We start from the raw sequence: 17,194 nt of genomic DNA, 5'->3' as shown, positions 1-17,194 counted from the left end.
GGGAAAATTACTGTACCTCTCTGGGCCTCAGTTTATCTATCTGTAAAACGGAAGGACTGGAATAAATAGTCTCTACCACCTTCCAAACTCTGATGTTCTCAGAAGCTTTTACTGAGTATCTTCCAACTTTGTGAGAGATATGAATTTGTATGAGATAAACAAAAGAAGCCTTTCTCTTAAGTGTAGAGAGATTTGCATGATCTCTTCCATAGAAGCACAGTTCTCTCTCCAAAAGGACTTCCTATGTCACCAGCCATATAATTACTGATTCTGAATGTCAAATGTATTCATAAACTAGCTCCAACACCTATTAGAATGTGTTTCAGTAGAGCATCAATGAACAAAGTATACTTTCCATTTCAATTACAGAAATTCCATAAAACAATTTCTGTTAGGCAGAGACCATTTCAAAGATAATCTCAACCAAAAAGACTATGAGAAGGCTCACCAAATATTATTACAACAGATACAAATACATTTTGCACTTTAAAATGTTGATCATCTTTAAACGTTAGAAAAGTTTCAGCCAGTCGTTTATATAAAGAAATTCTTATAAAATAAAGATTTCTTAATCTGGCCATTATACAGCATGTCATTACTTCCATTGCAACTAATATAGTGTAAGAATGACAGAGGGAAGCCTGGATCAAATAAAGGAGTGAGAGACAGAAGAAAAATCATTTGAAAAAACCTGATTTATTAGCTATACCAACAAATTTTGATTGAAATGGACTCTCTATATACCATGTGATATTTCCCAGCTGGTTTAAGCATTGCATTTTAAATGATTAGGGATCATTTAGAAAGAACTTGTAGAAATGGAAATTACTATGATCTAAACTTAGGAAAAAGCTCCTTGGAAAAACTATTCCAAGCAAAGAAATAAATAGCGTACATGGATTCCTAGAGAAGCAAGGATAAAATAAACAGAAGCAAAAGTGAATTAAGCTATGTTCTCTCAAGTAAAAAGCTATTCTCTTCCAAAATCCAGTGCCATAAAGCAGTCACAATTGCTTAATTGAAAATATATGGTCACTCACTAACCCACAATGTTAAGTCTGATATGCTCACATTGTCAATATTCACACTGAGAATTAGATAAACACTTTAGTCTCATCAAATTATAATTATTACACATTCTCATAAGTGATGACACATATCCATAAGGATTGTCATCAGGTCTTGAGTAAGACTTTGTGCCTTATGGCTATACAATATGAGAATGTTGGTGACAAGGGCACTGGTGAACCAGCACTTACTAAGAATGCACAGGTTGTAGGGTCTTACTCTGGGTACTTGAAAGTTCATCACAAAGACCAGAGTCCCTTATCTTCTGGGAACACCATTAGCAAAAAGCACTTACACAGAAAGGAAATCTGACTGTGATCCAAGTCAAGGATCAAGTTCTAGCTGTCTATTAATTCAGTGTGTAGAAAATGCACTAGTCTTTCTTAACACATACGGAAGTATATCAAAAATAGTACAAAGACCCTAAAATGAACATTAGAGACAGAAATTGTATATAATGAAAAACTAGCACTACAAAATTACAGAAATATTTTAAAAGCTTAAGCTGAAGAAATTACTTCTGATCATGTTCATCAAAAAATATTCTCCAGTTAGTACAATTTTGAATACAATTCATGGCAACACAATGATACTTCACTGTTAAGTATGAAAAATTACACTTGACAATAATGAAAGGTTTTAAAAAACTCATCTCCCTCTTGACCAAGAGAACACATTTGTGACATGATTGCAGGAGATGAGGATGCAATCTGAGCCCACAGAGACTAGATCAAAGCTAACTGGACTTTGTGCCAAATGAACTCATGACCTAGGCCTCATTAGTCATGATCTCACCAATTGAGCTAGTGGGTCATAGGAAATACAGATTGGCACTATTTACTTTGTATCATTTCTATACTTAAATGATTCTTATAATTTTAAAAAATCAACTTTATAGATGCTAATTTTCTAAGATTTTGTGAATGAATATTCATTCAACTCACATTTAATTATTATACAGACTATTTTAAGTCAGTGGTAGGGGTAATTTTAAAATGTACCAGACAGTATCCAGAATTTAGAATAAGAGTTAGACAGAAAAATGTAAGCTAATAACTGAAGTACAAAATTTAACAGCAATAATTAATATTTATTGGGTGCTTACTATTTCTCAGATGACACTTAAAGCAACTTTTGATAAGCTAATAACCTCCATTTCAATGACAAAAGGGGAAATCACAAAGTCACACACTCTTTAAGCAGCAGAGCTACTCTTTCCACCCTGTCTCAGACCAGTATAAAATAAGGAATGATTATGACAGATAGCGTAAGGACAAGTCTCTTAGCATCCATTCAAAGTGCCCTTTCTGACATAAAAGTTACAAACTCCCATTTGTAGATTTCCTTGCAGTTAACAAATACTATGTGTCACAGGCAAGGATAAAATAACAACCAACAACTGCATGACCTCTAGCAATGTCTAGAAAGCCATTTTATTTTCTCTATCAGTATAAAGGTCCAAGTGGCAGGTTTCTCTTTTACTTGGTATTAATGCCAACAGAAATTTGAGTTTATGCTAGAAATTCCAAAATCAAGCTACAAGAGGCCCTGGACATACATAATAAATAAGACAAAATATTCAACATGCAAAGAGTTATAGATTCAGTAGAGTAACAGAAATTTATTGACTTTTTTCAATGCAAATCAATCATCTAAATAAATGTAACTAAAACAACAAAATGACAAGTTCTCATTCAGGAAGAGTTCTCATACTCTGGAAAATAAAACCATTCACAGTACAATGCTGGAGGTAAAAATCAGAGTGTGGTGCTGTCCTTCATAGGAGAAGGAAGATTCCCTGAGAGGAAAGTCGAGGTCCATGTCACAAAAGTGGAAGTGACATGTCAGTCTATAAAGATCACACTAGACTGATATAGGGGGCTGAAAACAAAAGAGAATGCTGTTAAGCAGAAAAAAATCCCATATCCAAAAACATTAAACAGAAGGCAAAGTTAGATAGGTAAGGATAAGAAGACTGACAAGGTGGAAATATGGATTTTTATCTTATAGGTAATAAAGATGATGTTGAGGCAGTGGTAATATGGATAAATTCAGTGACCCAGGGCCGGGGATTTAGCTTGGTGGTTCCGCCGCCTGCCTCGCAAGTGCAAGGTCCTGAGTTCGATCACCAGTACCAAACAAAAAAAAAAAATTCAGTGACCCAAAGTAATATGAAAGAAGAGTCAGGGTGACCTGAAAGATTTCTTTTATTTTGGTATCATCTATTATGTGCCAGGCCCTGGGTTGCGTATGTTAATTTCTTCAACTACTCAATCAGAATAAGACACCCCCCCCCCAACTCCCATAGGAAGAATAAGAGAAAGCTCAGAATATTTAAGTACTATCTTAGTTACTTTGCTAATTACCTAGACAAAGTACTCACCCCCCCAAGTTAAAGGAAGTAAGGTTTATTCGGCTCAGTTTCTAGAGGTTCAGTCCATAGTCAGCTGGCTCCAAGGCAGCGTGGCATGGCAGAGAGGCGTCACAGAGAAGAAACAGTTCATACCAAAGCAGGCCAGGCAGAAGGTAGCCAGCATTGAAGCAGCAAGCAATGACAGCAGCCTTCTTTTTGTCCCTTGTAATCTATCCAGGCTACACATTCTTAGGGTGGGCCTTCCCATTATCCATACCCAGAGCTATGCCAAACCAATCAGTGGACTAATTTAGTAATCACACACCCTTGATCCCAGCATCACATACTCTATATCCAGCTACCTCTGAAAAGCCCTACATAATGACTCCATGAGAATATGCAGGGACAGCTAGACACAAGCCATAATAAGTAGATCACAACTATAAAAACAAGACATAATTAAACCAAGATTTTTAAGCCTTTAGTTATAATAACATACACAACAACTAATGAACTCAATGTGTTATGTCTTCTTCTGGTACAAAAAAGAATCCCTTCCCTTGGGAGCTTTACGGGTTGACATCATTGGGATCCATGAAATCATTTAAAGGAAAGAGTGGGTACAGTAAGAATAAAGAAAGCATAGTTATCATCTTGGGGTACCCACACTGAATAGAGGTGAGGAGTACAGTCAGTAAGAGAATTCATTTCAGCTAAACCCAGAAAGCCGAATAGGTTGAAAAAAAAAAAAGCAGGCTGGAAACAATCCTAATGACTTGATAAATTTGCAGCTTACATGATTGCAGATGGAAAGGAAAAGGGTTCAGGTGCAGGGAACATATCCAGACAGGAAACTAATGTTCATTGAACATTAAGTACTTTTTATAGAGAGAATATAACTTAAAAAATGTATAAAGGACACAATCCTAATATTCTTGTTTTATACTAATTTACAGATGAAAACATGCCAACAGAAATTCAACTTAAATGTAAAACCCAAAGTATAGATTCTATAAGCTATTATTAAAATACAGAATTCACTAAATATAAAAATCACAAATTATTAAAAAACAGAAGTCACTAAAGGGGTATAATTCTCAACCTAGGGAAAACTATTAAGGTGCACAACAATTTCAATAATTTAAAATATTCTATTAGGATCAAGAAAGAAGAAAATAAACACATATTCTTAATAAACACAGACAAAGCTCTAAAATATCAGTTTTATTTCAATAATTCTTTTCCTGCAAAAATAACTGAAAAAAAGGAAACAATTTGGGAATCATGGAGTGTGTCAGAAAGTGCACTATCTCTCTCTGAATGGGAGAATTAAGAAGACACCCACACACAAACTCACATTGCTCCATTGGTATAGACAGTATCACTTCCTTCCACATACTGCACCTGAGCGGGATAGACATGTTGTACCTGCTGCACAGTCTGTACCTGCTGTACCTGAAAAGCAAATATTAGGACACTGGTGAGAGGCAGGCATGATAGAAAGAATACACAGTGAATACACAGTGTTGGATATACATCAAAGGTTTCTTTAGTACATTGATAAACATGAGAATGGCTAATTTCAAGATATAAGTATATTGGGAAAAGACTGATTATAGCATTTATGCTGAATAAATTCTGAAACATTTTTGTAGATATGTATGTTTTGCTTCCTTCCCTATAGCCTCCATGATACTGACTCCTTCCCCATATAGCTAGTCATTTTCACTACTTTTAGTTTATCCTTTTATTGCTTTTCTTGGAAATATAAGCAAATGTGTATGGGTGTATACATGAGTATTCACATGTGGATACATACACATATGCATGCATACACTGAGTATTCTGAGATAAAAAGCTGCATACTAAATACATTATTTTGAACCTTGCTTTTTTCACTAAACAATATAAAGTAAAACTGTAGATCATGCACTTTTAGGTCATTCTAACATAAAAATAATGAATGAATTCATTTCTTTTTACCTGGAATATTGGACAATTTTATTGGGTGCAAAATTCAGAAGTGACTTAAAATTAGTATTCCTACATAAAATTTAAAAAGTATATCACATACGTGTATGTATGGGGGGGGAGAATACACTCATGTGTGGGATAAAAACCTTTAAGAAGAATCTGTACTTTTTTCTTGCTTTTCTTGTAATTACTCTAGACAAGAACATTTTTAAAAACTGAAAAACTTTAAAGCATGTATTGGATAACACACATAAACATATGAACATATTTTATTTGAATTAAAACACTAATGTAAATATGAATAGAATAAAACTGAGCAAATATTTATAAACTTAAAATGGAGAAACCTTCCTAAATACATGAGTCAGAAAGCAAAACCTTAGCCATATTTTAAGTAACAAAAAAATAAAAACATTTGTGGGGCAAATAATAATGTAAAGAAAGTTTGAAAACTCAAAGTATGCTTGAACAAATGGATTACAACATATTTAATAAGGTATCCTGAATACAAATAGCTCATAGAAATGAATAAGAACTAGAAAATGGGTAAAGTATATTAGTAAGCAGGTTGTAAAATTGAAATTACAGATAACAGATGTAGATTTTAGAAGCACAATACCTAAATCAGAGAATTTTAAACTGAAAGAAAATTACCTTTCACTCTAGAATTATAAAAATTACCAAAGGGATTACATTAATCATTGATGATTTCTTAAGAAAATAGGCATGCTTACGTACATGCTTATGAAATAATGTAATTATGGTCTTCAGGTAACTTTGGAAGGTAGATTATAAAAAGGCATGTCATTTGACATATTTGAATTTCTTATACAGGACTATCATTTGAAGAGTTGCTGTACAATGTTTTTTCAAATATAGTTTATAAGTATATAAAAAGTTAGATGGAAAACCTTAATGACTATGAAAAATGGAGTTATTAAATGAATTGCAGGAAATTATTCCATCAAATACATGGCTGATACTAAAAGAATAAAGACTTATATGCATTTTAATAGCAGGATCTCTAAGACATACCAAGTAAAAATGTATGTTGCAGAGTAATACTATCAATGTGATTTGATTTGTGTTTACATATAAAACTAAATTTATGCATACAAATATATTTCAAATGTAGGTATGTATATGCCTATATATATATCAGCACACAAACATATATAGAAATTATATATAAACTACTCATGCTGGGCTCAAACTTGCAGTCCTTCTGCCTTAGTCTCCTAAAATGTTGGAATTACAGGTGTGTGCTACTATGCCAGGCTAAATAGTTATTGCTTCGAGTGACATGAAAAGAGGTGGGAGAAGTGAGGGAACTAACCTCTTTTACTATGCATGTATATACTGCTCTGAGAATTTTAAAATGTGAACTAAAGCATTATGCGTATAAATAAAACCACTTCTGGCCATACTGGAGTAAATAAAACTAGAAATGTCTTCCGACACAAAACACATAAAACACAGGACAAAATATGTAGAACAATACAGTAATTTAGTCCTTCAACAAAAGGCACTGTAAGATTGTAATCCTTAGGAGAAGAGAAACAAAATGGATCCTGCTATGATCCTGGTTGCTAACCTGGGGGCATTTTCCACTCTGCCAGAGCAGGAGGACATCACTAAGGTGAGGTGACAAGGGGAAGCTTAAGCCTGAAGGCAGTTCAGATTTGGGGCACAGCATCAGAGAAGGACTTAAGTACAGAAATAAATGCACATATATAAGCTGAGATCTCTCTGAATCTGCTGGTAAACACTAAACTGCATATCTGCAGGATTCAGAGATATTCAGGTTCTGACCAGCCACAGGGGAAAGACCTTGTGAATACCTAGAGCATTCTGTAGTCACACCAACTGACTGAAGCCACCTTAGTCTCAGGGCTAAACTAGTTTTAGAATAAAGAGTACATTAGGGCCTTCCTATACAGTTAGGGCCTTGCACATATCAAGCTAATTACAAGAAACTTCTGGCACAAAATATTTTTTAACGGCAAACAGCAAGATCTAGATGTACAACACTGTAAGAATCAGAATACCCTGTGTATAATAAAAATTATTAGATATCTATAACCAAGAGGGGAAAAAAAAACAATCAGAGACAGAAGTGTAACTCCATTTTTTCTTTTTTATTAAATTCTTTTATTGGTACATTGTAGGTATACAACACAATTACATTTCTCATTGGGAATTGTACCTTTACATAATGCATCTTGGTTCTTATTTTTTCCCCATTCCTAGCCCTCCCTTCACCCCCTCCACCCTTCCCTATTTACAAAGACTTTATTTCCATTTATTCCATTTCTCAGCATTTTTCCTTTCCCTTCTTTCCTTTCCCCTGCCCCTCCCACTATCCCTACCCCTTTGGACCTTTTCTTCCTATTTTACATTATCGATTATTCATTCGAATCATTGGTACATTTTAGGTATACAATATAATGACATTCATCATCAGAAATCTGGACCTTTACATAGTCTCTCTTGGTTCTTATTTTTCACCCTTGCCCAGCCTTCCCTTCAACCCCTCCAGTCCTCCTTATTTACAAAGATTTTATTCCTATTTTTCCATTTTCTCATATTAACCCCATTCTATCCTTTCCCCTATCCCTCCCACTTCCTTCCCCTTTGCCCCTTTTCTTCCTATTTCACATTACCTATTATACATTTTAGTCCTTATTTACACTTGCAGTTTCTCACACCAGAGAAACTATTCGGTATTTATACATGTGTGTCCTATTTATTTCGCTTAAGAGTATCGCCTCAATGTGCATCCACTTAGCTATAAATGTCTCTAATTTCTCATTTTTTAATGGCTGAGTTGTACTCCATTTTATAAAAAAACCACATTTTCTTTATCCAGTCTCCAGTTGATGGGCATTTGGGCTGTTTCCAAGTTTTAGCTATTACAAACTGTGCTGCTATGAACATGGGTGCACATATATCATTGTGGTATGATTCTTTGAATTCTTTGGGGAAGATCCCCAGCAGTGGAATAGCAGGGTCAAATGGGACTTCCAGTCCTAGTTCTTTGAGGTATCTCCATACTGATTTCCACAGCGGTTGCACCATTCTACATTCCCACCAGCAGTGGAGCAGGGTTCTATAACTCCATTTTTAAAGAGGAAAAAAAAACCCAATTGATAGACACAGACACAGAAAGATCTGCAGACATGATGTAGAGGCTTTAAAATGGCTATAATAAATACAATTTAAAGAAAATTATAAATATGCAGAGAAAAATAAGCTATAAAGAAAAACTAAGTACTATTTATAGACAAAATCTGAAATGAAAAATTCAAAGATGAGAGTAAGAGCAGATGATAACACAAGGAAAAAAGTAGTTAATTTGAAAGCCTAATAATAAAAACTACCCGCAATGAAAAAGGGAGACTAAATAGAAACGATGAGTAATAGAGAATCAGTGATCTATGGTACACCACCAAGTAGTTTAAAATAGTGTGATAAGAGTCCCAGACATAGAAGAGGAATAATACAAAATATATTTGAAGAAAGAATGGTAGTATTTCTTGCAGATTTCATTTAAACTTTAAAGGCAGAGACCTAAGAAGCTCAATATATACTAATGTACAAAGAAAACTGGACCAAAGTATACCATAATTAATGCCCTAAAAAACATCAATAAAGATATAAATTTTAAAGTAGACAGAAAAAAGGACACTTAACATCCAGGAAGTCCATATAGGAATCAGTCACCCAGATAGGTGACCAGAATATTAAAATGACTGAAAACTTCTAAAAACTAATGCAAGCCTAAAACAACTGAAAACATCTTTAAAGTAGTAAGGAAAAAAAAAAAGTCAACCTGGACTTTTATAACCAGTGAAATACCCTTCAAAAATAGAAAGAAAAAATAAGCCTTTTCAAACAAAAGCCAAGGAAAACACTTTTGTACCAGACATCCAATGAAGATAATGACAAAGAAAGTTCTTCAGGCTGAAGAAAAATAATACCAGACAGCTATACGAAGAAATGAGCATTAGAAATAATAAATTAGTAGGTATAATTCAGTATTTTCTCTTAAATGTTTTTTGACCTTTTAATTCTCTATAAAAGGGAAATTAAAATATCAACAGTAAATAATGGTTCTAATATATGTAGAAGAGAAACGTATCAAAAACAACACAAAAGTGAATTGAAAAATATACTTTCATAATATTCTTGTCTTTTAAGAGGTATAACAGTTCAACAAGGACTATGATAAATTAAACACACACATACTAAAATGCTCAAGGACATACTAACGAAAAAATAACATAGCTAATAGAGATAGAATAAGAATAGATCCAATAGAAAGAAATACAGGAAATGAAAGTAGAGTGGGAGAACACATTCTTCGAGACACTAAAAAACAATTTAACCTTATCAATAATTACATTTAATGTACCAGATTTAAATCTGGTTTGTTGGAACGGATAAAAATGTGAGATCACCTATATTATAGGCAACTAAGGCAGATAATAATTAATACACAATCAGAGAGGGACTGGCTCTCAAGAAAGTCACCAGAAAAAAATAAAGACATCAGAATTGTTGTTGGAGGCTCAGCTGAAGAAGACTAGGCTTTAAGATAAAGGTGAAATGACCAGGCCTATATGTCTCCCTAAGAGATAAGCATTAACTTGGAATTATATGGTAATTAGCACCACTTGGTCCATGAAGCCCAGATAGGCATCAGTCACCCAGGTTGGTGACCAGAGCATCTGGACCTGTCTCTTCCCAAAAATGCCTTTATTTTTTCCACGTACCCTTGCTACGTGACCTGTTTACCTATTAGATCAATTTTAGCTAACCAGCTATACTTATAATCTTACTGGTTGATTATAGCTTGACCCACATTATTATAATTTTGTCGTATAAATTATCCCTGACAGGTGGCCTGGGTGGCAACCCACTTCCAGGACCACTCCTGTCTCTCAGGACCTATTGCTGTTCCCCAATACACCTTTCCTATCTTAACCTCCATCGTCCTTTGAAAATCATTCTTCGATTTCAGGGGACAAGAACTCTGCTTATCTGACATCTGGTTGGGAGTTATATTTTCTCCTATATCACCTATATGCTACTTACATTAACACAATTTAAACTTACAGAGATAAATAGGTTAGAAATAAAAGATGGTAAAAAGATAAACCTTGCAAACACCAGTCATAAGAAAGATGAAGTGGCTATATTAATATTAGTCAAAGCAGACTTCAGAGAAAATAATATTATCAGTGTTAAAAGACATTTTATCAAGAAAATTGAGAAGAAATAATACATCTTACATGTCTTTGTCCCGAAGGAGAGAATTTCAAAATACATAAAGCAATCATTGATAGAATTGAAAATAGAAAAAAAATTCAGTTACAGTCGGAGAGTTCAACTTTCTATGAGTGACATAAAAAAAGTCAGTAACTCAGAAAGAAATTATGGACAATCTTGACTCAAAAGATTTTCACATAATTCATGCAACAACAGCAAAACAGACATGATTTCCAATGCATATGGGCATACATTATGAAAGTGCAAATGCTGAAGAATAAAACAAGTCCCAATTAATTTAAAAGGATTAGGAAAATATAGAACATGCTCTTTGAGGAAAAAATTAAATTTGAAATCAAAGACAATGAGATATCAGAGAAGCTACAACATATATTGTATAAAATGAACCCTTTTAATATTATTTATGTTCCACAGAAGAAATTAGAAAATTTTGAATTAAATGATAGTGAAAAATGTATCAAAATTTGTTCAGTATACCTAGAGATGCATACAGAAGAAAATTTATAGTTTTAAGCATTTATGTTTATATATGTATATATACACATACACAGTAAAAAACATTAAGGCAATAACCTAAATTTCCACTTTTAAGAAGCTAGAAATAAAGAATGAATTACACCTAAAATGAGTCAGAGGAAAGAAATAAAAAGTCAATGAAACAAATAGCTATAAAAACAGAAAAAGCAAATCAAAGAATAAACATCAAGGTAGACTCATCCAAGAGAAATAAAAGACATAAATTATAAATTCCAAGGATTAAAGGGGAAACATGTACATGTTATACATCTTAAGGAACATAAAGTAGATAATACAGACAACATAATGCCAAGAAATTCAACTACTTTGATGAAATGGACAGAGTCCTTAAGACATACAAATTGCCAAAATTAGTTCGATCCGCGGTACAAAAAATAAATAAATAAATAAATAAATAAATAAATAACAAATTGCCAAAACTTGCCCCCTCAAAAAAAGAAAAACTAAATTACATATAAATGAAATTGAATTTATTTCCAGAGAAGAAACTCCAGGCCTAAATGGCTTCACTCTTAAGTTTTCGCAAATATTTCAGGGAAGGAAAAAAATGTCAATCTAACATAAATTTTTAAAAAAATAGAGAATAAGGAAACAATTCCCAACTTTTTATGAGGCTACACTACCCCTGAGAACAAAACTGGAAAATATTACAAGACCCCCACAGACTAATTTCTCTCTTATATACAGAAATATAACAATTTTATAGTAAGATAAATAGATCCAATAATTATTTGCAGGTAGAATTTAGCCTAATAATATTACAAAAACCATAAGTATAATCCACAATATTTACAATAAGGAAAAGAAACTATAGTATGACCTCAAGAAATACTACAAAAGCATTTGGCAAAATTCAACATCTATTCATGACTGAAAGGAAAAAATAAAACACACACACACACACACACACACACACACACACGCCAAACGTACACTCAGTAATCTAAAGATGAAGGAAACTTCCTCAATCTGACAGAGGGCATCTAATGAAAAAAGTACAAATATCATATTCAATAATGGAAAACATCTTTATCATTTAAAAATATTCATTCTTTTTTGTAATACAGCTACTCAACTGTTTAAAATCTTAAGTGCTTCCCTGTCATATTGTAGATAAAAGTGAAACTGTGACCAGAATATATAATTCTCTCGTTAATAACATCTAAACCTTAATATAGATATTTTTAGACAGCACCTCAAATAATCCATTAAAATTTTGCGTATCTGTTTTACCTTCTTATGTTGTTCATAATGTTTTCTCTACATACATAAATTCTATCACCAATTCTGTATTTCCTTCCAGGTATGATTAAAACTTTAGTTTCTTGGGCTGAGGAAGGTAGCTCATGGTAAAGCACTTGCCTAGCACGCCTAAGGCCCTGAAGCTACTCCCCCACATCACAAAATAATAACAACAAAAATAATATTTATTATTACAATAATTTTGCTTCTTTAAAAAGTTTCTGTAATTTATTTGATCCCATGAGAGACTATTTCTTTCTTTTTGATCTCCAGGCCTTATTAATACCAGTAGTAGCAAATGGTTTAGTGAAATTGTTTCCAACTGGTTTCCTTTGTGGAGGCCAATATAGTAAGGTGGTAAAATCTGTTCATTTAAGGAATGTTGGGTAATTGGTAAGATTATCAGATGACTCAAAAACAAGAGTCTTGCATACATGTAAGTTTAATCTTTGCATTCCACTTGTTTTGCTATAAGCAAGCACAATAAATGTTCATCAAGGATCCCTGAAAATCATAAGATTCCATAATTAAAGTAGAAATGAAACTTAAGTGTCTTGGAAAAGAAATCTGAATAGATGCTGGCTAACTTGTCAAGGACACCGATATATAAATGTCTCTTGATCAATTGCACACTTTACATTAAAATGTAATATAATTTGTTTTATTATCCAGTATTCATGGTTTTTCAATCTGGATGCAAGAGGCCCTTGAAACAATTTAGTTATGGTGAAAAAAATGGTATTAAACATGCTGCTTGTAGTTTGGGAAGGTATTTGCACGGGGATAATGTAGGAAGTACAAAAAGGAAAAGCAAAGGAGAAAAATAACTATAGTTATTGTATATATTTCTCATTTCACAAATGAAACTTAAGATTTATGAGAAACCTGTTTACTACGCAATTTAGAATTTTTCATTTGATTTTGTATGTTTCTCTGGCAGTGGGCCTCCACCTTTATTAATAAATGTACATTGGAAAGCCATAAAAATGTTCCCTTTTAACCTCAAAATCAGACAAGTGCAGGAAGAAAGCTATGTTCATAGAGCTAGTTCATTTGGACTTATTAATCGAGTCAGAAGATGGAAAATGAGAATGGCAGAGTTCTACGCCATTCCTTTCAGCACATGTAGAGTACCAGTATTTTTCAGATATTAGCATATTCCTATAAAAAGTAACTGCAGGGTAAATATACTGTATTTAATGATTACTTGATGATTAAATAATACCTTGAATCTAGCAAAAGAAATGTCCTATGAATAGCTGTAAAATTTATGGTATCTTCCAAATGTTGACAAATGAATTTTTTAAAAAAATAAAATCACAAAATATTATTCCAAAATGAACTGATATCACTTTTAATGTAACAACAATACTTACTCTGTGGGTTTAAAACAATGAGTGACACTTTAAAATTGTCTTCTATTTTCTCTTTCTAAAGTAACTGACTCAAATTCTTCAAATATCATTAGATTGTTCTTATGTTAAACATTAGTTTCTGTCCAAATATTTGCTAAATTGTTATGTATTACAACTTTTTTTAAATTTTAATTACCATTATCTTAATGGAGGAAATATTCAGATAAGCATTTCTGACAAAGACAGGAAAACTAACATCCTTAGGCAATCATTTCATTACTTTCCCCAATAACTTTTATTTTCTACCCACCTTTGAGAAATCTACAAAAAACCAGGTTAGTTGCTCACCCTATCCAAGCACTCAGTGAAGATTATTAAATAAACTATATATGAAATTAACTTTATCTCTTAATTTTACTGCCTTCTTCAACATAAATCCTCAGAAATGTTTCCAAAGAGAATGCACAAATGAATTTCATCATTTTTGAATTTTAGTAAACAGTGAGATGGTCAAAATGTGAGTTGAAAAGAAATGGACAAAGGTAGATTTAGCAGAAATAATCAACAATTTCCATAATTAACTGTTCAATGAATAAGTAAGTGTTCTGAATATATATCAAGTTAAAAATGACTTTGGGCTAATTTTTAAAAGGTTACCTAGTACATCACATCAGGATGTTGAAAGTAATGAGGTTTAATTATAATAACATTATGTACCAGAAATTTATCTGTTCTATTGAAGAAAAAAATTATATCCCCAAATGTGAATATGTGCAATAATGTATCTATATTCATAGGGACTAGATTATTAAGAAACTTACAATAAATAGAAGATTCTCATATTACTATTCAAATGTAGTATTAAAATTATATTTGCTTATTTTGTGCATATTTTTCACAATTTATACCATTTAGAAGAAGTGAAAACGTGCTAGTGTAATAGAATCAATTAGTACATTTTAAGGACAAATTTATACAATGTTATTTTGGATGAACTTCACAAAAAATAAAATTAATCAAATTTCAAAACAGAAATCTTTTTCTTTTTATTTATTTAATTTTTTTGTATTAAATTCTTTTATTGGTACATTGTAGGTCTACAACACAATTACATTTCTCATTGGGAATTGTACCTTTACATAATGCATCTTGGTTCTTATTTTTTCCCCATTCCTAGCCCTCCCTTCACCCCCTCCACCCTTCCCTATTTACAAAGACTTTATTTCCATTTTTTCCATTTCTCAGCATTTTTCCTTTCCCTTTTTCCCTTTCCCCTGCCCCTCCCACTACCCCTACCCCTTTGGACCTTTTCTTCCTATTTTACATTATCGATTATTCATTCTAATCATTGGTACATTTTAGGTATACAATATAATGGCATTCATCATTGGAAATTTGCACCTTTACATAGTCTCTCTTGGTTCTTATTTTTCACCCTTGCCCAGCTCTCCCTTCAAGCCCTCCAGTCCTCCCGATTTACAAAGATTTTGTTCCTATTTTTCCACTTTCTCATATTAATGCCATTCCCTTCTATCCTTTCCCCTATCCCTCCCACTTCCTTCCCCTTTGCCCCTTTTCTTCCTATTTCACATTACCTATTATACATTTAGTCCTTATTTACACTTGCAGTTTCTCACACCAGAGAAACTATTCGGTATTTACACATGTGTGTCCTATTTATTTCACTTAAGAGTATCGCCTCAATGTGCATCCACTTAGCTATAAATGTCTCTAATTTCTCATTTTTTTAACAGAAATCTTTTTCAATAGTAAGTGAAATTATTTGTAATTGTTAAGCTTATTAGTCAGTTAAGAACCATTAGTCTCTTTGTAAAAATTTCTTCATTATGTCAAGATCTTCATTACCTTGCTCATATAAGAGCATCCTTAAATATTTCAAACATTTCAAACCTTAGTTCTAAGAATTGTTAAAAGTTGTATTAAGATTATTTTAATAGACTTATAAGAAACATGAGAGAGCTCTTAGCAGATTAAAGCATGAGCTATTAGAATACTTATGTTAAGGCTGCTATGTAACTGATGAAATGTTAAGCTGGAGGAAAAATAATTCATATAATAACAGGTATTAATAAGAGGACAGTGAAAAGGAAAATATGAAAGGAAAATATCGAGAATAGCGATATAGTTAGTTAGAAAATCTACCTTGCAAGAAAAGAGAACTCAATCAATATTTCTGAACCAGTGAAACTGTGTGAAGATGAAGGGATCAAGGAAAGGCAAGTCAAAAAGTTGAGAGATAACAGAGTGGGTATGCCAGAAAAGAAGATGCAATGAAAAGGGGAAAAAACCATAAAGGAAAAAGTGATTTACCCAACAAAAAGGGAAATATAAAGATAAAAATCATAAACCTAAAAACATTTTTCAGTCTTGCTGAAAAGTAAAATAAATTATGTGTCACAGGTTATTTAATAAATCTTGCCAAGAAATAACCCTACAGGTATTGTGAATATTGAACATAAACTGAAAGTAAAGGATATTTATGCTTTATGATCACAGAATAAAAATGAACAAAAAACATGGTTACATGACAGGATAGGGCCAGGGATTTAGCTCAGTGGTTCCACCGCCTGCCCTGCAAGCACAAGGACCTGAGTTCAATCTCTGGTACCAAAAAAAACCAAAACAAAACAAAAAAAATACATGACAGGATAAGTTGGGGGTGTGGGAAGTTACTTAAATTTTCTCTCATTGTATTTACTGAGTAAGTACAAGATATGTCCCTGGATTTTTTTTTTTCTGGTACCGGGGATCGAACTCGGATCCTTGCGCTGTGAGTCAGGCGCTGGAACCACTGAGCTAAATCCCCGGAATGTCCCTAGATTTTTAACATTAATTTACAGGATATTCAATGTTAACTATAAAATTATTAACCTAGGAATGGTAACTCTTTGGTATAAAAGAATGTGATGAATTGGAAAGATGGAAAAACAGTGTATTATTGTTCATTTAAATGACAAAATTCATTGTAAGTAGAAAATGTAATTTATAGTACCTTTTAAATTCATTCACTGGCCCTGTGCTAGAAGGTCTTATCATTTATAAACTACATAGATTCTGTTTTTGAGAATATCTCAGACCTTTAGATATGGTTTTCTTATAGTAGACTTTAATTAAATGATGCTTCTAGCAAAATCAAATCCAATAAACATCACAAAGTCTCATAAAAAGGGCCATAGATAAACATAGAACTTGAGCTTTACAGGAATTTACTGAAACTATGTGATTGCTATAGGCAAATGAAAGATGTTGGCAAAGTAGAAGTATTATTGTTTTGCACTTGAACTTCAAGTAGAACCATACAATCACTCTCTTGCACTCTGACCATATGAGAAGGGGGAAATCAAATAGTACT

General features: G+C 32.8%; 1 protein-coding gene across 12 annotated transcripts in view; it reads right to left on the bottom strand.

Annotated features, from left to right (window-relative positions):
- The window catches only part of Rfx3 (regulatory factor X3), a 293,033-nt gene that overhangs the window by 122,253 nt on the left and 153,586 nt on the right, over nucleotides 1–17,194 (bottom strand). For all 12 annotated transcript variants that reach the window (XM_087184012.1, XM_021252766.2, XM_004838227.3 and 9 more), the window contains one exon: nucleotides 4,779–4,876. In XM_087184012.1, the coding sequence (XP_087040138.1) occupies nucleotides 4,779–4,876 (98 nt within the window). The remainder of the gene's footprint in view (nucleotides 1–4,778; nucleotides 4,877–17,194) is intronic.

Source organism: Heterocephalus glaber, unplaced genomic scaffold (genome assembly GCF_053883595.1).
Source record: "Heterocephalus glaber isolate CG9 unplaced genomic scaffold, H.glaber_assembly_v1.0 deba00001481, whole genome shotgun sequence".
Lineage (NCBI taxonomy): Eukaryota > Metazoa > Chordata > Mammalia > Rodentia > Bathyergidae > Heterocephalus > Heterocephalus glaber.
This window is presented reverse-complemented; position numbering and strand designations above follow the sequence as displayed.